The 22,851-nt window shown below is 41.3% G+C and overlaps 1 protein-coding gene across 15 annotated transcripts in view; it reads right to left on the bottom strand.

Annotated features, from left to right (window-relative positions):
- GPHN (gephyrin) overlaps positions 1-22,851 on the bottom strand; it is a 631,726-nt gene that overhangs the window by 258,979 nt on the left and 349,896 nt on the right. For all 15 annotated transcript variants that reach the window (XM_059722870.1, XM_059722873.1, XM_059722869.1 and 12 more), the window contains exon 4: positions 3,112-3,204. In XM_059722870.1, coding sequence (XP_059578853.1) covers positions 3,112-3,204 — 93 coding nt within the window. The remainder of the gene's footprint in view (positions 1-3,111; positions 3,205-22,851) is intronic.

The raw sequence follows: 22,851 nt of genomic DNA, 5'->3' as shown, positions 1-22,851 counted from the left end.
AGGAAGTATCATCAACTACCATACTCCAGATACAAAATTGCATGTAACCATTACCATTAGGGAACACCTACAGACACAAGGACAGATTTGCCTTCAAATTCAGCTTTCCACTGATAGTGAGAAGCATCTTTTTATCTCCACATAGACAGTCCATAATTTATGGTACCATATCTACCATTACAAGTCAACTTGCAAAATCTTCAGCCTCCAATTACCTGCAGTAACCCATATGATTTAAGTAATACTCCAAAATATATGTGGAGTAAAGATGGGGATACAGTGTCAGAGGAAAGGTTGTTTGTGAACCTTAGTTATACATTTCCTGAGTTTTGAGCTTTTATTTTAATAACTATATTATTCTAGGAATGCTTTTTCAATTTAACATATTTATTTACAATATTAAATGCATCTTAAGTAATATTTTTACTGGAAATATAGGAATCAACCTAGCCATACAATATGGTATAGAAAGCAACAATTTTATAATAACAATGTTTAGCAATACTACACAGTAATTCTGGACAGAAAATGAAAAGCAATCCTGCCCAATTTAAAACTACAATAATTTAGAGAAGCAAATTAGATTAAGCAAATTTGAATATAATTATTCAAGTTGACCATGGACTAAGGCAAAGGTCAGTGACCTCTGGCCGCAGGCTAAATCTGACCCCTGGAGCTGTGGCTTCAGCAGCATTTGATGGTGGGGAGTTCTGCCTGTGCTGTGCTGTCACAGCCTGGTGGCAGGGAGAAGCAGCAGAGGCAGCTGGGTGTTGATGCTTGCTTGCCTCAGACCTGAGCTAGGTCTTTTAGTCCCCTTGCTAGAAAACAGTGCCAACCCCTGGACTAAGGACACTGGGGATGACTGTTCTACTGCAGAGAAAAATGCCATATGGTTTTCAATTACTGTAACTGATCAACACTGATTTTAAAAAATCACATCTAAAAGATGACATCTTCAGTAGAACAATGCCCCCCATCATCTTAGAAATGCAAAACTCTAGATCTTATTAATTCACTATTAACTGAATTAGTTTCACTTCAGATACTAATTCTACTTTCTGTGACAATTTAAGTTTTCTTACTATCTGAGTATCTCATGTTGAGGTACTGGATTTTCTCATGTGCATTTACCCTCCAACTGATTTCTAAGGAGAAGTGATTCATTTTGGAATAACAGTCTTTTCTTTGGCACCCTCTTGTTATTTTATTTCTGACAGACTGATGTTTTCTTTAACATCTGTTCCAATGAACCCTTAAAATTACTGCATATTGGAGACACTAATCAAAACTCCGTAGTTAAGACTGAATTTCATTTTTAATGAAAGTAGGGATTTAGCCTTTTAGGTAACAATGCTCTAAGTATAGACTGATTTTTTTGACAATTTATAAATAAATCTGTTACTTGGTTTGAGTTAAATGTTTAAAAACTGATCCTTTAAGAAATCTTTTGTATCAGTCACCCTCCCCACACCCCAATGATTTTTAATAAGGAAATAATGCAGACCCTCCAAACTTTCAGTACAGCTAAAAATCAATTGAAAACTTGTGCACTGGTTATGTGGAAAGTGGTAAGATTGCAATTAATTTACTGATTTTTATTTAGATGTTATAATTATATAATGTGAGCAATAACAAGCGTCAGCTCAACAGCTCAGATAACATTTAAGCTGGCCGGTCATAACTTGAGACAACTCAACACATCAGTATTATCCTTCTAACTATAACTAATTTGAATTCAACAGTATTATTGATTGTAATGAAGCAATGAGGGAGGGAGACTGCATGCTTGTGTAAAGCATTCCAAGTTGCAGGTTACTTGTCTAAACTGCCATTGCTTTTGATGGCCCACAACTAGCTTTGATCAGCACTACTTGAAAAGCTACCTACCCATGGTTTAACTGCTTTGGTTTCTCTGTAAACAAGGGAGTATTGCTGGAGAGACTGAAATAGATGTAAAGATTCATCCTTAAGAGTGTAGGGACATAAGAACTTGGGAATTGGGCTCTCCCCTTTCCTTTCTTTCACACAGGACCTATACCTTCTAAACCAGTAAGTCAATTGCAAATTAGGGATCAGATGCACCAATAAACTTTGGCTAGTTTGATAATGCAAAGCAGCTGTAAATCCCGCCTAACTAAGCAGTATGCTCAGGTTGCCTCACATTTTTCTCACTTCCTGATGAATCTGCCCCTAGCATTCTATTTGGGTTCTTGTTTAATTTTCATCTACGAAATCTTTAAAAAAAATTGCCAGTCAAAAACCTACTTTAATGTACACTTGAGGTTGACACTGTATATCAACATCTCAAGGGGGAAGAAAGCACTACAGGTATGTTGTAACCAACACAACGCTAAGAGCTACAAATCTCAAGAGTTTGGAGTTATGACAATACTTAAACCCACATGGATTAAGGAAATATACAATTAAGGCACTCAGGCAACCTCAACTCTGCCCTCTAATGAGATTGTGAAGGTGAAAAATATGAACAAACTCAGTTTTAACAATCAGATTAATCTAATTTGGGACTACTGCCACTAAAATACTTCGATCATAATCATTAGGTAACAGTTAGGCAATCACTAGGTAATTGCACAAGGTTACTAGAGAGCAGATTTAAGGTAGTTTGCTTGCCTTTACTTTGTATTTCTTTCCTGGAAATGTGATACAGCTGTGGCAGCATTTGTGGAACAGGCAGTAGAGTCTTGTGGAGGTACCTCTTCCTCTTCTCACCCTTATGCTGTAATGTACGTATCTGTAGCCAGTGTAGGAGAATAGAAGGGATGCCTTGCACAAGTTACATTTGTGACTGGGATTAGCATTATGGAACTGTACATTATTGAAATGCAGTGTTTAGAAACATTATCCCAAAATATTGCAGCAATTTTATTATGTGTAGTGGATGGAACTCTATTCAGTACTGTCAAAATTTAGTCAAAAGACTTTTTGGTCCTCTGAAATCAGAGATTCAGAATTTTAACTCGTTCATTTGCACTGTGCTTCCTACGGCTTTTGCTCCTCCCTTGTTATGTAGCACTCAGTGAAAGAAATTTCTGTAAATGAGGATGTTTCTGTCCCAAAGGGCAGACTGTTCTAAATCCAGGACTATCTCACCTCTGGAGTGACATCTCGTGGTGCAAACCCTGTTCCTCCAGTTGTTAAAATCAAGTTAAGTTCCTTTTCATCACACCAGTCTATCAGTGTCTCCTGAAAGAGAACATCAACACTGTCAGATCTAGCATATATAAAAACATCTACAGCTTAACGCCTAGAGCTTGAAATCTTCACGTAGCAATAATGCCAATAATTAAACTAATCTACATATCATGAAATAAATGAATATTGAAAGCATCAAATGTGACAACTTACATAGAGTCACTTAAAGTGTTAAAGATATTTTAAATCTTTATGACCAATACATACAGAATAATTTGTGTACCATAACATTAATATATTTTGAGTATAAAAACTTTCCATCCCTTGACCCCTAATAAATAAGCAGCATTCAAAGTCTTAAATCGTGCTTTATTTTGATATTGTAATACATGAGGCAATTCCAACACAGGTCTGAAATACAAGTATATCATCCCAACTTGTATCTAAACAGTACATGCATCTAGTTTACCCTGCTTGGTAGCTGTGGGTTCTATGGTCTAATTTCCATTGCAATAACCTGATGATAATGAGAGCAACACCACTGCAAGCTTCTCTACGACCAAGCTTTAAGAAGCTGAACTCAGCTGCACAAAGGTGGCTCTGGATCCTCACTCAGCTTTTCTTTATGCCCTATTCCCTACATCTCAAGAATTCAGTAGAACAAAGTTCCTTGCTCTCTCAGCATCCCACAGAGCTCTGCTCTTCCTACCCCACCTCCAAGCAGGGATGGAGAGGGAAGGTGACTGACTCAATGACAGTTTGTCAGGGAGCATTGCTGCAGCCCATTGAGGATCAGAGGCTGCAGCTTTGCTCACTGGTGCAGCGGGGTCCAGTACTTCTGCCAACAGTGACTGTGGGGACTGGTGCTGCCTCAAGAGGCAGGGACTGCTGCTGCTGCCACTGTGGTTGAAGTGGAATTGCTACTATTGCTTTAGTAGCAGTGGTAGGAATTGCTGCTGCTGCCCTGGTGGTGGTGGCAGGACTTGCTGATGCTGCTTTAGGGCAGCAGGGACTACCGCTGCTGTGGTGGTAGGGACCATTGCTGCCCTTGTGAAAGAAAGCACCAGTGTTTGCTGATTTGTCAGTGATCACCAGTTGCCCACCAATCCCTGACAGCATGCCTGGTGGTCCTCCTTCCCCAAGAGGGGAGAGGGCAGGCTGTTGGTGACTGGGTTCACTGACAGGTTCTCCTCCCCACCCCAGGAAGAGGAGAGGAGGAAGAAGGGCATTTCACAAGTCCTATTGTAAATAGGTCTGTTCTCATGAAAGATTTTTTTACTTCAATCAAATAATGCTTTTATCTAAAGCTTTCTATATTTTATTAAAAAACCCCAAGTAGAAGAGTATTATTAGAGCTAGTAAAAAAAACAAACCCCAAACCAGGAAAATATTTATCACTGGAATTTGCTGATTCATTGACTTTGAAGCATTCTGAAGAGATGAACCAGTATTACTGAAATTACAATAGGAACCAAGCAAGGGTTCCAAGCACCTTCCAAAAATTTTTACTTTTCTGAGTCTGCCTATTTCAAAATGTGAAGCACTAGGGTTTCCAGGGTCCACATCTACAAGAAGACCTCCTATGCAGACTGAGAGACATTTAGGACTTCCAGGGTCCATGACCACAGGAAACCTCCCAGACAGCCTGATGGGACCAGGGCTCCATTCCTGTCTCCAGAGAATTTTGACATTTTTCATTTCCTGGAGATAGTCATTGTCATTTGTCTGAGTAACCTCACCATCTGCACTTATGGTTAAAGAGTCAGATCTTTTTTATGCTAAAATATATGGGCATGTGGAAATTATTTCCAAATAAACTCACTAAATAATGTGCATAATATGTCAAAAACTTAGCAGCTCTTAAGTTTGATTTTCCAAGCTGAATGAAATGCAAACCAAACAAATAACATTAGTAGTGGAAAGGAAATTGAGGCCCAGATCCTAAATGATCTCTGAGGCACCTCCATTTATGCAGCTTGTATTTTATGCATGACAATAGCTAATACATGACAATACCTAAAATATAGGTACCTAATTAACATACTTAGGAACCTAGGCTTCCTATGCAGTAAATAGGGCAAACACAATTGACTAATCCTTTAGTATGGAGACACTATGCATTATACATTAGAATAATATGGCCCATGGAAAAGATCTGGCTATCAGAGGTGGATCATCTGGCCCGTGGGGCTTTTTGCAGAGGCTACCAGAAGCCAAAAAGTAATCGATCCCCTTGCCAACCACTTGCCATAGCTCCTGGAGTTGCAGTGTTAGCATTGGCAACTAAAATCTGCAGTGTTCACCACCTGGGTGCTGGCTGTACGGACCCTGTGGCTTCTGTTAGCACCTATAGCAATGGGACTTCAGCAGTGGCAGCATTATCTCCTTGCCTGCTGGCACTGACACAGCAGTGATTGTAGCGATTGTCTGAAGCCTCATGATCTGGAGTTAGATGTGGGTTGTCTAGCCTGAAAGAAGTCCCTGATCCAAATCTGGACTGCCCTCTCATTGAAGGCTGATACCCCTGCATAAAAACCCCCAACTCCATGAACCCACAGATCTTTTCAGGCCAAAATGAAAGCAACTAATGAAACTAGGCACCAAAGCAGTTTGGGGGTCAATTTGGACTTGTGACTTAGGATTTAGGTAGAGGGTAAGTGTCTATGTAGAAGATACCTTGGAGGTCAATCAGAAAAAAAACTCTGCACTTATAGATCTTTCTTTTTAAACAAAATAATTCAAGATGTTTATCAGCAAAAGAGATACGAACGATCTATTTTTTTTTTAAATAGATGACTTATCCTGTCAGAGCCCCTTGATTATCTAAAAACAGAATTTGCCTCATCTTTCAATAGTAGCAAGTTTCACAGTGTGACTCAACAGAACTTCAGTGTGGTATGGTGCACAAGTTTTGTATTGCAAATTTTTCTAAAAATTCATCATCCTCAAGCAAAATCTGTTAGTATGAGAATAGAAAGAAGGGGGCTTTGTGTTCCTTTTTAGTACAGTATCTGTATGTCATATTCTTCTTTAGACAAAAGAAAACCTGCCAAATTCCACTTGGCTTTATGGAGAGAATACATCTTTCATGTACTCCAGTTTTGCCACAGTTTAGTGACAGATTGATTGATTATATTTTAAGGCATTGCTAGGGAGAAGAATAAATTTAATGTGCCATCCTACAAGGAGGAAAAGATAAATAATGCTCTCTTTTTCAAACTGTTCTTTTCAGCAACTGAATAGTATTACAACTATTCCATGGCTGCACTCAGGCAGAGGCATAATTCTTTATCAACAGTTGGCTATGCTGATGTTTCTTTAGTTTCCTTTACTCAAGCCTCTGATTATGAAGTACTAAGTTAGAATTTCACTGCACTTTAGAAGCTTTTATTGGACCACATAGATCTTTAAAATTGTTTGGAAATGTATCCTGTGTTGATCTGAAATGTATTTGTTGTCTCTTCTCCATAAAAAGTGAAAGAAATGACAACATCTTACAGAAATGCACTCATCCAATTTACAGGAAACAATACTACATCTTTCTAATGCCATAGAATATAATAGTTTAAAGAGTTAGCCCTTGAAACCTGATAATCATAAATTATAAATCCCTTCTTCTCCCCAAAAGTCACCTTTTCCAAACTCCTGCAAAATGTTGGCATTGCTTTTCAAATCCACCTACAGGTTAACTTATGACCACTTTGGTACTATATGTCCCACTGTCTAGATCATAAAGAAGAAAGATAACAGGCAGTCAAGTTTGGAAATCTTCCCGTTTCCTAAAGCATAACTCCAATGAAAAAGCATATTTCCAAAATATTTTTTTAAACGGTAAGCACCTAAAAACAAGAATCTCAGCCTGTCATTAATGGAGGGCAGGGCTTAAAGCCAGATTTCTGCACCCTGTAATCAAGCTTTATTTTGTACTTGCTTTCCACAGGATTGTACTTCATATGTCTTCAGACTATAAGTTTGCCAGGGTAAGTACAAGGCCACATATTTTATATTGGTGCTAAGAAAGTAAAGTAGCAATTATATAAACTTCAAAAACAAGGCTCCTTGGAATAATCTTTGTGTTGCTGTCTGGTTTGGGTACATCTGAAATATAAACATTCAGGGCCTGGTCAAGAGGGATTTAAATCAGTGTCATTCCACTACACTAAATGAAATTATGCTGATATATGCCGGCAGAGGAGCTGGCCTGAAAACATGAGTGTAAAAAGAACTATTCAAGTCAGAGACTACAGCCCACATAGAAAAAATGAATACAATAAATATCTTTGCCTTTTAATAATAAGTAACAAAAACACTTTTAAGCCACTTCTCTCCCCAGTTTCTCTACTTAAAGGGTTAAAAAGAGGTCATGTATGTTCTGTTTGGTTCCTCTGGACTACTTTTACTCAGATAGATCACAATTGTGCTTCTGACCAAATTAGGCTTCACTTAAGTGCTTGAATCATTAGTGTTTGCTATATTTCTTTGTTGCAGAGAAATGGAGTGTCTGTTCATTTTCTATGTAAGTTTTGGAGCAGATTAGTTATATGGTTTTATCAGTCCACATCTTAGGACTGATTCCTCTCCATTGTTATCTATATTTTCCTTATGTCTGACATTACATTCAATTTTATCTCACCTCTCATTCCTTTTGAATGTTTTTTTCTTTGATTTTCCATGCAGTCAAGGTATCGTTATCCTTTTGTTTAGTTTCTCCATTAGAATGTCAAGAATCCTTATCAACTTTTCTAATGCTCAGGTTTGATCAGTGTCACATACAACTTCTCAATACCATTAATACACACATTGCACTCTCTAACATAATTCCTTATATAAAGGATTCCTTGTGCTTATGCATATTATAGCTCTGTTAAACCTTAAACCTTAACTGGAGTTTGCAGTGGATCCAGAGGGGGTGCAGTGGCATGGCTGCACCCCACTCTGTGTGGACCACCACACAGGAGCCTCTGGAGACTTTTCTGAAGTGCCCAAAGCAGGTAAAGAGAAGTGCCCTCCCTTACCATGCATGCTCAGAGGCATGTCCCCTTTCCTTTCCCCCTTCCCTGCTTGCCACTGCTGTTTTCCCCACTGTCTCTGGGGCGGGGAAAGCTTCAGAGCTGCTTCTGCCAGCTTCAGCCAGGCTGCACCAGGGCTGGGCTCAGCTGGGGACTGTGGTAACAATGATGGGTTGGGTTCCCCCTCACTGCTTGCTCCTGGGGACTGGGCAGGGTGGGGGAACGCTCTTCCTCCCCACTCCGTTGCCACTTCTGCTGCCACTGTTGCTATCCTAACTGAGCCCAGTCCCCACCCAGCCCTGGCTGGAGAAGGCAGGAGTGGCTCTGAAGCAGCAGGGCAGTAGCAGTGGCGGTAGGTGGGGGAAATGGAGGTGGGGAGGGGACATGCCTCTGAGCACGGAGGAGAAGGGCAGTGGGATTCTTATCTACTTTGGGACTTTAAAAAGTCCCCAGAGACTCTCATGGCATGGTGTGCCCACACTTGTGAGTGAGAGGGGGTGGGAAGAGGTTGGGAGTTGTGGGTACAGTCACCCCTGCAGTTGGAATCCCCCTTTGGCAAATCCTGGATCTGCCCCTGTATATATATGAATTCCCTCTGATAGCTAAGCTCAAAATAAACTATCTACTCAGCTATAACTATATACAGAGAGATTTCATTTTGAGCTAAGCCATCAGACAAAAAAACACTTTGCTCCAAAACCTTCATAACCTGAAATTACTTGCTGTTTTCCCTATACCTTGTACAGAGCTGAACTGATTTCAATTTTATATTAAGATTTTGCAATTGGTTGGGTTAGAAATTTTTCATAACCAAGATCCTGATTTCATCACTGCAAAGACACTTTCCTATAGTTTTTGAGTCTCTTTGTCTAGATTGTGAGTCCTCAGCTTTTTACATTCATAAATGTTAAGTCCAGAAGGTCATGCGGTTTAATCTTCATCCACATTCCTCTGTACTAAGACCAAGAAATTGTATTTGCTTAAAGCAGTGGTGCTCCATGGCCTACAGATCCACAGGTATCCAGCCCGTGGGGCTGCCCAAGGATCAGGAAATTCGGTGGCAGGGGGCTGGTGGCAATAAATATGGCCACCCTCCCCAGTTGCCAAATTCCCAAATCCTGAGCTCCACGCCAGGGTCCAGGTCACACCCCTTCCCCCCGCCCCAGCCCCATGGCTGAATGAGGCTGGACCATATCTCTCCCCTCAGGCTGGATGGGGTTGAGCCATGCCCCTTTTCCCCAATGGAGCTGGGTTGGGGCCAGCTCAAGCCTACTTCCCCCTCCACCCCTGCGGGGCCATGTCAAGTTCCCTCTCCCCCATGGGGCTGGGTTAAGGCTGGGTCACACCCTCTTTCCCCCTTTACCCAATGGATATGGGTTGGGGCCAGCTCAAGCCCACTTCCCCCCCATCCCTGCGGGGCCATGTTAAGCCCCATTTCCCCTCTGAGATTGGGTTAAGGCTGGGCCATGCCCCCTTTCCCCTGTGGGGCTCAGCCATGCCCCCCCCCAGGGGTGGGTTGGGGCTGGGCCCTCTTCCCCTCATGGGATTGGCCATACCCCCTGGGGTCAGGTTGGGGCTGGGCCGTGTGGGCCCAGGTTGAAGCCTACCCACCTCTGTGCATCACAATGGGGCCTTGTCGCAACCATCCTATGCTGGATCGGGAACATCAGCCGTATCTGGCCTGCGGACAGCACAGGCTCTGCCCATCTAGCCTGCCAGCCAAATAGGTTGAGCACCACTGCCTTAAAGCATAAGGCAAAGACATCCAGTCTTGATTAGAAGAATTAATTGAGAGATGGACAATCCATTACTTCTTTTGATAGCTTATTTCAATAGTTGATCACCTTCCCTGTTAAAAGCTTGCCTGGCTTTCATTTTTAGCCACAGGTTCTCTACTAGTTCAAAAAGCCCTTCAGTATCTGGCATTTTCTTTCCAGGAACCTCTCAATACTAATGGCTGGCAGAGTATTTTTTTCATGAATGTACTGAACCTCCATCTTTAATAAATGATAAGACATTTCCCTTGGTTCTTGTTTTTATTCTCTTTGGTAAGAATAAAATATTGCTTTAATACATTTTGATGTAAAATAAGCGTCTAATGTTTAAAATATGAAGAAATAACTCTTTTTGCCAGCATTTGTCAGTCTTACCAGAAAAAGGCATTATCAGCCCCTTTGCTAAACAGGTATAAATCCATTCCAGTTGTGTTCATTTTCCAAGAAGGCTGAAGCTGTATTCTTTTAGAAGGGAGGCATAATGGCTATTTCCACGGTTGATGTCTATAACACCATTTATTGTGCTATGTTGTACATGCTGCTTGTAAAATCATTTTCAATAAGATGTGTTATTTTGGTATATCTTCAACTATGGAATATGACTCATAACTTTCCACAACTTAAAACAGATGTATCACAAGAATTAAGTAATTAGTAACAGATGCAAACAGTCAAGCTTTCATACAGCATCAGAACGCTTTTTAAAAGGGGCTGTACTCAGTCTTTAAGCCTGCTGTTAATTAATTCCATAGCTTACAATGTTTGTACAGTATTTTGACACACTTGCTAACTGTTTCTAAAACACAATTCAAACTTCAAGTTGTCTCTCTATATACGTACCACTTACCCAGTTTGAGGCAATCATTTAAAATCTTTTAGATATATTCATTATGCAACTGAAATTACCAAACAGATCTCTAAGTTGAAACAGGAGACAGAATAGAAAGATACTTATTTGCATTACACACTGAAAGAGAGTTATGTGCACGTGCTCACTCTTACATACATGCATACTATGCATGCAAAGTGCATCTGCAAATACCTCCTCTGGATTGCTGACATTGCTCTGGCCGTAGCCTCCCTTTTAGGAAGAGATAAGAGATCATACCCAAAAATATGGAATTTAGATTGCCTTCTGTGCAATTTGACTTTTTATGCCAATTCATTTCACAAAGTGCATAGCTATTGCTCTGTTAGAGATTTTAAAACCTTTATAAGTTTCTTTAGAATATCTACTACTTTCCCTATGTGACCAAGGTTCAGGATGATGAATCTGGTTCACGACTACAAAGGAACTATTAATATAGCCATCAACATTTCTTAACTAAATTGCTCAGATGTGTGTCAGGGTAGAATCGGTATGGAGCAGAAGAGGATTGCTGCCTCTCCTTTAATACACTAAAATCTTACACTTATATTTAAATAGGCCATTCTGAAATGCTTTTGGAAACCAAAATTTTTTTGCTTCAGGAGAAACATATTTCTGCAGCCCAACAGGAACAGCCACTGGAGGGAATGCAATAGCCATTTCTGCAATCTAGTAGGAACAGCAGCTGGAGGGGATATGATAGCCATTTCTGCAATATAGTTGAAACAACAGCTGGAAGCGATGGTAGCCATTGTGAAGCACAGCATGGTAAAAGCTTAAATACCAAAGAGAGTGATAAATTGCTTAGGATGGTACAAGATAGCAATAACTAGGAGTATTCGGATGAAATTAAGCACAAGACATTTAGGCTGAAAGTCCATTCTATTAGGTGATATCCCTATAGATTCTTCTTTATTCCACAAATATCTAACACTGTGGCAACTACAGCATTTACTTAAACAGAGAAGTGATATTAGGAGATTCTTCTTCTTTTTTTTTTTTTTTTTAATTCTGTCAAGATTATTTGTCATCTGGAAACAATATGACCTGCTATTTTCCCACACATCTGAAACTGAGGATTTAGAAAGCGTCTGCAAAGGATACACGAATGAGGGGGGCTTGGAGAACTCAGGGATTGGAAGAAGGAGAAAAAAACTCTGATGTGGCACTAAAAGGAGTTGAAAAATTGATGGGGCATGGGTGCGCTGATGTATTGGTGTGAGGGTTACCAACCAGGGCTGAATTAATGCATAGGCAAACTAGCCATATGCCTAGGGCCCTAAGTGAAGAAGGGGCCTACTTTTACTTATTTTACATATTATAATTATTGAGTGAAAAAAGTAGGGGCCCATGAGTTTGTTTGCCTAGGGCCCACTAAAGGGTTAATCCGGCCCTGAAGTAACTGGATTTAGAGCATATAGTGAGGTACTGTTAAAGCCCCCCAAGCGGGGGCTTGCTTGGGACCAGTGGAGCCTTGTCTGGTCTCTAAGAGTACTCTTGAATCCATTCCATGCTTAGATTCTAGAGAAAGGGAAGAGTCTTAGCTCCTTTCCACTCCGAGACTCTGGCCTTGCAGACCCTCATCCCCCTCGTTCTCTGTGTTCTTGATTACGGGAGTTAGCATCCAAGTCTTCTTCTGAGAGAAGGACTTCCCCTTCTCTTGGGGTGACCCCACTGGTGATGCGTAGGGGGTGCACACGGGTGCACGTACACCCCCTGAGATCAGCTGTGCACCCCCTGGAAGCACCAGCTATGAAACCGGAAGTGCCAGCGGAAGTGCATTTCCGGTTTCGCCATTGGCTTGGCAATCGGCTGCTGGGGGACCCCCTTCTCCTTTTTGCCAATTGGCGGCTGCCCCCCCCCAGCAATCTGGTGCCCCCCCAGACTCGGGAGGCACCAGTCACTCATGGGTGACCCGTGCAATCCACAGTTCCAAGCAGCATAGCAGACACTTTTGTCAGTAAAAGCATTTATTGGGGCAGAGTCCAGCTGGCTAGAGGTTCTCTGTCCCCTCCAAAGGGGACAAGCAGTTGCTGTGTCCTGAATCCAGTCTCCACAGCCCTGATCACCCCCAAAGATACTCAGCTGTTCCCTTCTAGTCTGATCCAGCTCCCCAGAGATCTTTTACCTTTTCTCATTCCCCCTGAATTTTCTGGCCCCAGACTTTCTAGCCTGCTCTCCCTTTTGTCCTGTTTGTACCCCTGGAGGTTGGCCATCTCATCTCCATCAGTATGCTAACATAACCATTCAAGACTGCTAATGCTAAAGGTGTATTTCTCTATCCTGTAGTCAACCTTGTACCTTAACCTCTCCTTCTTTGTGCATAGGCTAAGGAGGTAAACTAAGTCATACAATATTATAATCACAGTGTGAACACAGTTAACTATATATACTTTTATAATGTCCGTTGCCTTGAATGGGTGAATGTAAAGTGAGAACGTATGGAAGAAATGGTGGGAAGATGGCTCTTCAGATTATTTATTTAACTGGGTTGGAATCAGTTTGATATATTCTGCTGACCAACAGATTCTTCATTTAATAACCTGAATCATTTACAAAAAACAGGATAAACCACCTTTTTTGTTGATTCAAGGCAGACCATCTGTATCAATGGGGGTCTTATCAGTTTTCAGAGACCCATATAAGACTACTTTGTTTCCAAGATCATACTTGTCCCAACATGATTTCTTTCTTTGATTTCTATGCTGCCTTCTCCATAAAGTCTCAGGGTAGCTTGCAATAATAAAGTCATGAAAACAGATAAAATAATAAAAAACTTCCCCAAAGAATATTGAAAATGTAACCCCAGCTGCTAAAAGCATGACCAAATAGGAAGGTCTTATACTACTTCTGAAAGATGGCCAGGCTTGGGCTCTGGTGGGCCTCAAGTGGAAGGGAGTTCCAGAACTTAGGAGCAACAATCAAGAATGGCATCCCAAGTGTTTTGGCCAAGTGAATTTAGGACAGAAATGATTGTTCTTGGCTGACCTTAAGGATTTTGATGGAGCATGAAGGAGGAGGTAGTTCCTGAGGTACACAGGACCCAGGCCATTTTGAGCATTATAGGTCAAGACTAACACCCTGACTTGTACCCAACAAGCTACAGGAAGCCAGCACGGACTCTGGAGCACTGGAGTAATGTGCTCCTTGTGACCTGTGTCCATCAGAAAGCAGGTTGCTGCATTCTGCACCAGCTGTAGCCTACAGGCAGTTCTCAAGGGCAGCCCCACATAAGTGCATTGCTGTAATTTAGCCTCGATATTATGAAGGCGTGGATATGGTGAAAGGTAGCAGATGGAAATGGTGAAAGGTACTCATAGCCACGACTGCAAGCTAAGACTCTAGGTGCAGCAAGGGATCCAAGTACAAAAAAGAGATCCATGCATATTCTTTTTCCTTCACTTCATCTGGAATTATATTTTGCCTACTGATACACACATAGCTTATACCTACTTCAGTGGGATTATCACACACAACTGGAAAACCCTTGTTGATTTTTCTGGCTTGAGAGATTACATTCCTTTTGCTCCTATTATTTCCAAAGAGATTCTCAAGATTCCTCTCTCACCCCAAGTTAAAAAAAAATCCACCAGAGTGAGAGAATCCAGGTTCAATATCTTAAGGACTTGTCACCAAATTACAGCTAGAAAAATAAATCAGACATCATTCTCTAACATCAAAACTCATGCTCTTTTGTCATTGATTGAACAGAGGGTCATGTACAGCAAGGCAAACAGCACACTTCCCACCAGAATGTACTTAATCCCTGTGAAGTAATCTTTTTCTATTTGGCCTTGTAAGTGGAAGGGTCCAGTAATCATTACTGGTAGCCACAGATGTTCCCTAGCTATTGAGACCCTACCAAAGATTGGTTTGCCACATATTTGACTCTTTTTCAGGCACCTAATATTTCCATTATGATCCCATCAAATAACTGCAACTTAGAGCACGAAACATATTATGAAGCTCTTCAGAAAGCTAAAAATGAAATAGGATCAAACTTTGAAAACATCTGAAGAATAGCAATATGACAATAACAAACCAAAAAAATTCTGGGGATGGTAAATACCCCCCCGAGTTTTACATTTAGTTTGACTCTACAGAAGCCTTTAGTCATCTTAGTACCTTATGGGATTGAGTCCTATAGTTTTGGCCCAGGGCCTGGGGAAGTTCTGTCTACTAGGCCCATGCTAGATGTTAAAATAATGGCACGATTGGGATCAGAGGACTTTTATGCCTCATCCAAAACATTATGCCTCCTGCTATACCAGATGTGCATGGCAGGAGGTATGATGTTTGGGATGGAACATATCATAGAATCATAGAAAATTAGGGTTAGAAGGGCCCTCAGGAGGTCATCTAGTCCAACCCCCTGCTCAAAGCAGGACCATCCCCAACTAGATCATTCCAGCCAGGGCTCTCTCAAAACGGGCCTTAAAAACCTCTAAGGATGGAGATTGCACCACCACTCTAGGTAACCTGTTCCAGTGCTTCACAACCTACCTGGTGAGAATTTTTCTCCTCATATCCAAACTAAACCTCCCTTGCTGCAACTTCAGACCATTGATCCTTGTTCTGTCATCTGTCACCACTGAAAACAGTCTTGCTCCATCCTCTAGGGCACCACCCTTTAGGTAGTTGAAAGCTGCTATCAAATTCCCCCTCAGTCTTCTCTTCTGCAGACTAAATAAACCCAGTTCCCTCAGCCTCTCCACATAAGTCACATGCCCTAGTCCCCAACCATTTTTGTTGCTCTCTGCTGGACTGTCAAAACTGGACACAGTACTCCAGATGTGGCCTCACCAGTGCAGAAAAGAGTGGAATAATCACTTCCCTTGATCTGCTGACAGTGCTTCTACTGCAGCCCAGTATGCTGTTACCCTTCTTGGCAACAAGGGTACATTGCTGACTCATATCCATCTTATTGTCCACTGTAACCCCCAGGTCCCTCTGCAGAGTAGCTGATTAGCCAGTCAGTCCCCAGGCTGTAGCAGTGCATGGGATAGTTCTATCTTAAGTGCAGGACTTCGCACTTTTCCTTGTCGAATCTAATGAGATTTATTTTGGCTTGATCCTCCAATTTGTCTAGGTCACTCTGAATCCTATCATCCAGTGCATCTACTACACCCCCCAGTTTAGTGGCATCCGTGAACTTGCTGAGGGTGCAATCCATCTCATCTTCCAGATCCTTAATAAAGATATTGAACAAAACTGGCCCCAGGACTGGCCCCTGGGGCACTCCACTCGACACTGGCTGCCAGCTAGACATTGAGCCATTGATTACTATCCATTGAGCCTGACAATCCAGTCAGCTTTCTATCCACCTTACAGTCCATTCGTCCAACTCATTCTTCCTCAGCTTGCTTGCAAGAATGCTGTGGGAGATGGTATCAAAAGCCTTGATAAAGTCAAGGTATATTATGCTTACTGCTTTTCCCACATTTACAGAGCCAATTATCTCATTATAGAAGGTAATCAGGTTGGTCAGGCATGACTTTCCCTTGGTGAAGCCATGCTGACTGTTCTTGATCATTTTCTTCTCCTACAAGTGCTTAGAAATGGATTCTTTGAGGACCTGCAACTTGATTTTTCTGGGGACTGAGGTGCGGCCGACTGGTCTATAGTTCCCTGGATTCTCCTTCTTTCCTTTCTTAAAGATGGGCACTATATTTGTCCTTTTCCAATCATCTGGGACCTCCCCCAATTACCAAAAGTCTTAAAAAATAATGGCCAGCAGCACTGCAATCATATCAACCAATTCCCTCATACCCATGGATGCACTGCATCTGGCCCCATGTATTTGTACAAATCCAGTTTTTCTAAATAGTCCCTAACTTGTCCTTTCATCACTGAGGGCTGCTCACCTCCTCCCCAAACTGTGCTGCCCAGTGCAATAGTCAGGGACCTGACCTTGCCTTTAAAGACTGAGGTAAAAAAGGCAAGTACTTTAGCCTTTTATTAATCATCCCATCCCCCATTCAGTAAGGGACCCACACTTTCCCTGATCTTCCTGTTGTTGCTAACATACTTGTAGAAACCCTTCTTGAAACCCTTCTTGTTACCCTTCACATCCCTTGCTAGCTGCAACTCCACTTGCACTTTGGCCTTCCTGACTTCATCCCTGCATTCCTGAGCAATATTCTTACACTCCTCCCAAGTTGTTTGTCCAAGCTTCCACTTCTTGTAAGCTTCCCTTTTGTATTTAAGATCACTGAAGAGTTCTCTGCTAAGCCAAGCTGGTCACTTGCCACATTTGCTACTCTTGCTGCACATTGGGATGGTATAATTCCTCCAATCCCAATCAGGGTGTGACTGTCTCAGACCCAGGGTTGCCTTTAGCTTTCATCAGGCTCCCTGTAAGCTTTAGCCCACAGAAGGTTCCAGACCCTGGGCTGTCTGGGGCTAGGCTCAAGAATCAGATGATTATCAAAGCTGTCTCCAGACAATCCTGGGGCTGGCTTGAGACCCTGAGTTATATGGGGCTGGGCCCAACAATCAGCTGATTGTTAGCTTGCTTTGGGATAGCCCTGGGACTGCAGTTTTTAGAAATCCTGGAGCCCTGGGACCCCAGGATGCCTAAAAATTGCATGTGCAACCTGGCTCCCTGTAAGCTAGCATTTTAAAGTGCTATGCCCTAAAGTCCCTCCATGGCAGAAAAGGCAGGAAAGGCTGCCAGGTTTGGGGGTTACCAAGTTTCTGGGAAGGAGAGCCCCTCAGGAGTCCTAGTCCCAATGATGATCTCTCTCCCCATGCAGATAGGTGGCTAGTGAGGCGGGGGAGGAAGCAGTGCCCCTTTGGATGCTGGAGGACCCACAAAAGACTTATCACCCAATGTGTGATATGCCACTATACTCACAATTTTCACCTACTGGTTGAGAGTTTCATTGATCTGGTGAAATATCACTGTTGTGGGAGATCAATAGATTGAGAGATGACTTTCTAAGCAGCACAGAAGCAGAAAGGTATCTCAGAAGCATAGTTGACTCAAAGATGAACATGAGTTGACAATGTGACAAAGTGATCAATAGCGATAACTCCACTCTATCATGCATTAACTGGTGTATCACGAACAGGTCAAAGCAGGTGATACTTCCCTGGTATGCCGCACTGGTGAGGCAGCAGCTGGAGTACTTAGTTCAGTTTTGAGCGCTGCATTTCAAGAGGGATATGGGTAACCTTGACAGGGTCCAGAGGAGGGACACTCGTATGGTTAACAGCCTGCAGGACAGATCCTGTGAGGAAAGGTTGAAGGACATGGATCTCTTCAGTCTCCATAACAGAAGGCTGAGAGGAGGATTTGGTGGCCGTCTACAAATTTGTTGGGGGGGGGCAGCAAGAAACAGGAGAAACTCTGTTTACCAAGGCGCCTCTTGGAGTAACTAGAAAGAACAGCCACAAACTGACAGAGAGCAGATTTAGGCTAGAATAAGATAGAACTTCTTTACAGTAAGGGTTACTAGAATCTGAAATGGGCATCCAAGTGTGGTGGTGCTCTCCTCTACCTTGGAGGTCTTTAAGAGAAGACTGGACATACACCTGGCTGGGGTCATTTGACCCCACCACTTTTTCCTGCCCAGGGCAGGGGGCCGGACGCGATGGTCTACTAAGGTCCCTTCTGACCCTGAAAATCTATGAAATCATTCTCCAAATGTGGAGAAGCAACCTTTCACTTATGTTGGAAGAATCTCATGAATCGCTTATAGTATCAGGACAGAGACAGTGACTAGGGCTCTGTAATCAATAGAAACTGGTAGAGAGAGCAGAGCAGTGGGATAATTTATTGTCTGCTGTTTTTGTGCTTCATTTTGTACTAGTTGGAGTTTTTCAGAGTGGAGCTTCATTCCATATCATTCCACGATATGAGTTGTAATAACTGCATATAGAAATATCTTTACAGTTAGTTCTAAAAAGAAGTGTCTGAAGTTGCAGCTTGGGAATACTGACTGTTATTCAGCCAAATTTTGCAATTTTAAAATATTTCTGTGAGCAGGCTACTCTTCCAAGTATCTAAGACATGATCCCTGTGAAAAGTTAACATTCAATCTATCTTCTAGTTTGAATTTATAAACAAACTAATGAAAATACGACTTGAGTCAGTCCAAGCATTTTTTTGGCTGCTCCTTAAATTCCTAATTTACAGGTTAGACCCCACCGGAAGTCTTCTATGCTTCCAATTCAAGATCCCTCTTCAGATTCAAGATCACTCCATTTAATTTAATTTCCATTTCAGTCTCTCCATTTCATTTCAAAGTTTTTCAGCCTTTATTCCAAACTTGATATTTTTGGCAGGTATTGTGGTAAATTAGTTTTCCCATACACAACTGCTTCTTTTTCATGATAATTATCCTTGTTCCAGAAAAAAAAAGAGACACTGAATTATACTGCTTAAGTATGTCCAGTCTATGCAAGTGAGTAGGCAGGATGTAGACGAGATATACAAACACTGGCTATGCATATAGTAGCCAAAGCACTACGATTGGGAGTCACAATTTTAAGGTAACTTGTTAAATAGAAAGAAAGTAGGAGAGATGAGATTGGCAAAAGCTTCAGAGAGAAGGTAGCTAGTAGAAATCTTTTGGGGCAGCGGGAAAAAAAAAGGAAAGAGAGGTATTATTAATGCAAGTTAACAAACTTGAGATAAAACCTAATGAAGACAAAGCTGTCTGTAACTTCAGATGAATTATGAGAATCCACACAGTGACAAAGACAGTAATGGTCCATGTGCTTATTTTGAGTGCAATGCTTCCTCCAGCTTGTGTTGCTACCACTTATGCCTTCCCAGAATAGGCAGAGGAAATTAATCTGGTGGCTGCACATGAGTAGATGCTGCTGCACTGTGCTACCCTTACACTTCAGTAGATATCATGCTTTCCAGAGCTTGGAAGTAGCAACAATGCTGAGACAGGTCACAAGAGTCAGAATTAAACACACATATTTTTCAAGTATATCTATTTCCTGACACAGTCTTCACAATTAGCTCTCTACCTGGCAGACTCATGGTATAAACTTACATATTCATAAAGATACCAAAGTTCAGTGTGAGTCACTTCTTTCAATTATAAATGTAATATTTTCAACAGAGAATCTTTATTTTACTAAAATAAACATTATGGAGCTTATAAAAACTTAAAATCTCTCCTCAGAATTTTACTTGCAACCAATTAAAAATTAAATAAATCCTAACTCTTGCTTGCCTAAGATATTTCTCCCAGTTGGGCCACTGGCATCTGATATACATCCCTATGCTTATTCCCAGAACAACATAGGCTAAACAGCAATTACAGATTAAAATGCAAGAAAAAAGAAAACAACTGATTGAATCTAGAACAGCTTCCTGTTCATACTGAACCAGAATGTTATTGTTTTGAGAAGTTTTTACTGGATAACTTTTCTCCTCTTATATTTTTTAAAGGGTGGATGCTGTTCATCCTAGAATGTAAATGTTTGGTTTTGGAGACACCACCCTCAGATTAATTGGACGTAACAGATTCTACCAAATCTGTTTCCCTCCCATTGCATATGTCAATTTTCATCTTTGTGCTGGGATACAGGAGTTAATGCTCCCTCCTGATTTTCTTCCTTAAAAACCTATGTCATGATAACATAGAGTCACATATATTTATGACTGAAATTCAGTATGTTGTGCTATCTATGTTGCACTTTGGTGTGCATGTAGTCAAGACACCACACAATGGAATGCTTTGTCTTGCCTTAGAAACTTCTCTTACAGACAGCATGTAACAGGAGGAAGAGCAACTAATATTTTTGAACTCCCAAGACTATATTAATTGACTGACCAGCATCAAGCAAAGCAGCATGAGTTCTGGAATACACAAAGACAATGCATCTCAATGACTTCCAATTACAAACAGGTAAATCACTTTTTTTTTCTTTGAATGCTTCTCTATGTGTTACACTTGGGCTGATTAACATGCAATGTAACAAGTAATGCACCAAAAGGAGGAGAGTGCTGCTAATCTACCCAAAGAGTCTATACCAAAACAGGCATCTGAACAAGATGTCCAAACAATCAAGTTGTGTTATGAACCCTACTCCAAGTAGCAGATGCAACTCTGCCATATGAAGGGATACTCCTCAGGCAAAATACAAGGGTTTTCTGAGCCCTGCTAGAATGCAAAAAAAAGTAGAAAAGTCTAGCTTACCTATCCCTATGCTAATTTAATGCAACCCAACAGTGCCCGTTTTAATATTATGTGGGTTGAGATAGTTTTACCCCTTGAATTTTCAGCAGCAAAAATGCGAAGTCTAGGGGAATACTCAAAATAACCATGTTTTGTTTAAATAAAATAGTGCACAAAGGACACCTAATGTACACTAGGCTGAGGAAAAGAGGTATATATGTGAGCTTGTATAAATAAAAATCTCACCCAGCTTTTGGAAGGAACTCAGGGTGAGGCTTTTCATTCATATGAAATGGAAGCAGGGCCATCAGGATTTGAACTTCACCAACTCTGTTTCTGGAGATAATTGAAAACAGCCTTCCTTTTTAGCATAGACAAATGAGACTGGTAAATGCCACATCAAGATCCCAAGATGGAGCCATCTCTCATATTAGAAAAAATACTGGGAAAAAGCTCTGATACATCCCTTTAAAAAGTTAATTACTGAAGGATGACAGAACCACATATGATCCTAAATTTGTGGTTGATGAGATGAATTACCTGTCAGATAAACATGTAATATAGCCTAGCAGTTTAAAAAGACTAGGCTTTGAATACAAATATTCTAGAATGTATGGCAATCTAAGCCCTTGTAGGTGATACGTTTTCCTGAAAGTACCACAAAAAGAAGAGCCATTTTTGCAATACATGTAGATCTTGTATCCAAGATACAAGAAAACAGAAAACCTGTTTTCTGAACAAATTTTCTCTAGGTCTGGTATAGTCAAACAACTTACAAATGGTGATGTGGCATTTTATGTGCGCTGGATGTGGCCTGCATTCATTGTTCTGGCTGATCAAGCTGGAACAAAAGACAGAGTAATTTGAGGAGTAAACAAAAGACTTATTAATTCTGGGAGTCAATACTGTCTGGGCCAAAGTGGAGCCACCAATATGGTCCTGGATTTGTCTCGTTTGATCTTTCTTCATATTTGTGGGACCAAAAGGATTTAAGAATAAGCATAAAGTAGACTGTAAGGTCATGGGTTTAGAAAGATAGCTTACTGGGAATTTGGACTCTACTCTCTTTTGGAACAGAAGGTGTTGCATTTTTTGTCGTGCTCAGTTTCAAACACCTCTCTGTGGGGAATACCCAGCAATGGAATACCCGTTCGTGGCTGTGAGACAAATGTTTTCTAAGATAATCCCTGAGAGTATTTTGGAGAGTTGGAAGATGAATTATTAACATTGTTGTGCTTATGACAAAAACACCAGTTCCAGATAAGTCTTTTTCGCATAAGGGGGTAGATCTGGTACTTCCTTGGTGGCCAGCTTGGAGAACATTGTATTGATGCTGTTCATCTAAGAAGACAGACTGCCTTCTGGTTAAACATAATGATATTAAGACAGTCATCCCATCATGACCAGCAACCTTTCAGCATCTGATTTTCAAGGTGATTTCACTATCCTTGTAATGATGAGGCATCAGCACTGTTTATATAGTAGGGACTACCTTAGCAAAGAGAACACACCTACTAGTTGTGAGTTCTTTCATCATCTGAAAGATTTCAAGACCTATTTCAGGATTTATATTCTTATGTCTATGTTGTATGTGAAGTAAATTCACTCTTATGTGATTAGTGTGGTGGAAGCCTGCAGTCAGCTGCTTTGTGCGGTGCATTGTGGGAGTGACATACACCAAAATATAGTCTCCTGTGTGGATCTGTGCTCCTCGCTCATTGTCACGTGTTTCTATAGTTCCCATCCCCATTATGGTAGTGCCCTCTGCTTGTGTGCACTCTTCTGTTTGTGAGTACCAAAACTGTCTTGTAAAAGTGGTAGAAATAGGTCTGGGGGTCAGTACAGTCGAGGTCTTGGAATGTATCCTGATTCGTTACATTGTAAAGTGAGTTCCCTTCATGCTA

Source organism: Alligator mississippiensis, chromosome 2, assembly GCF_030867095.1.
Source record: "Alligator mississippiensis isolate rAllMis1 chromosome 2, rAllMis1, whole genome shotgun sequence".
Taxonomy (NCBI): domain Eukaryota; kingdom Metazoa; phylum Chordata; order Crocodylia; family Alligatoridae; genus Alligator; species Alligator mississippiensis.
The sequence above is the reverse complement of the archived record's forward strand: the minus strand, read 5'-3'. Positions and strand labels throughout refer to the sequence as shown.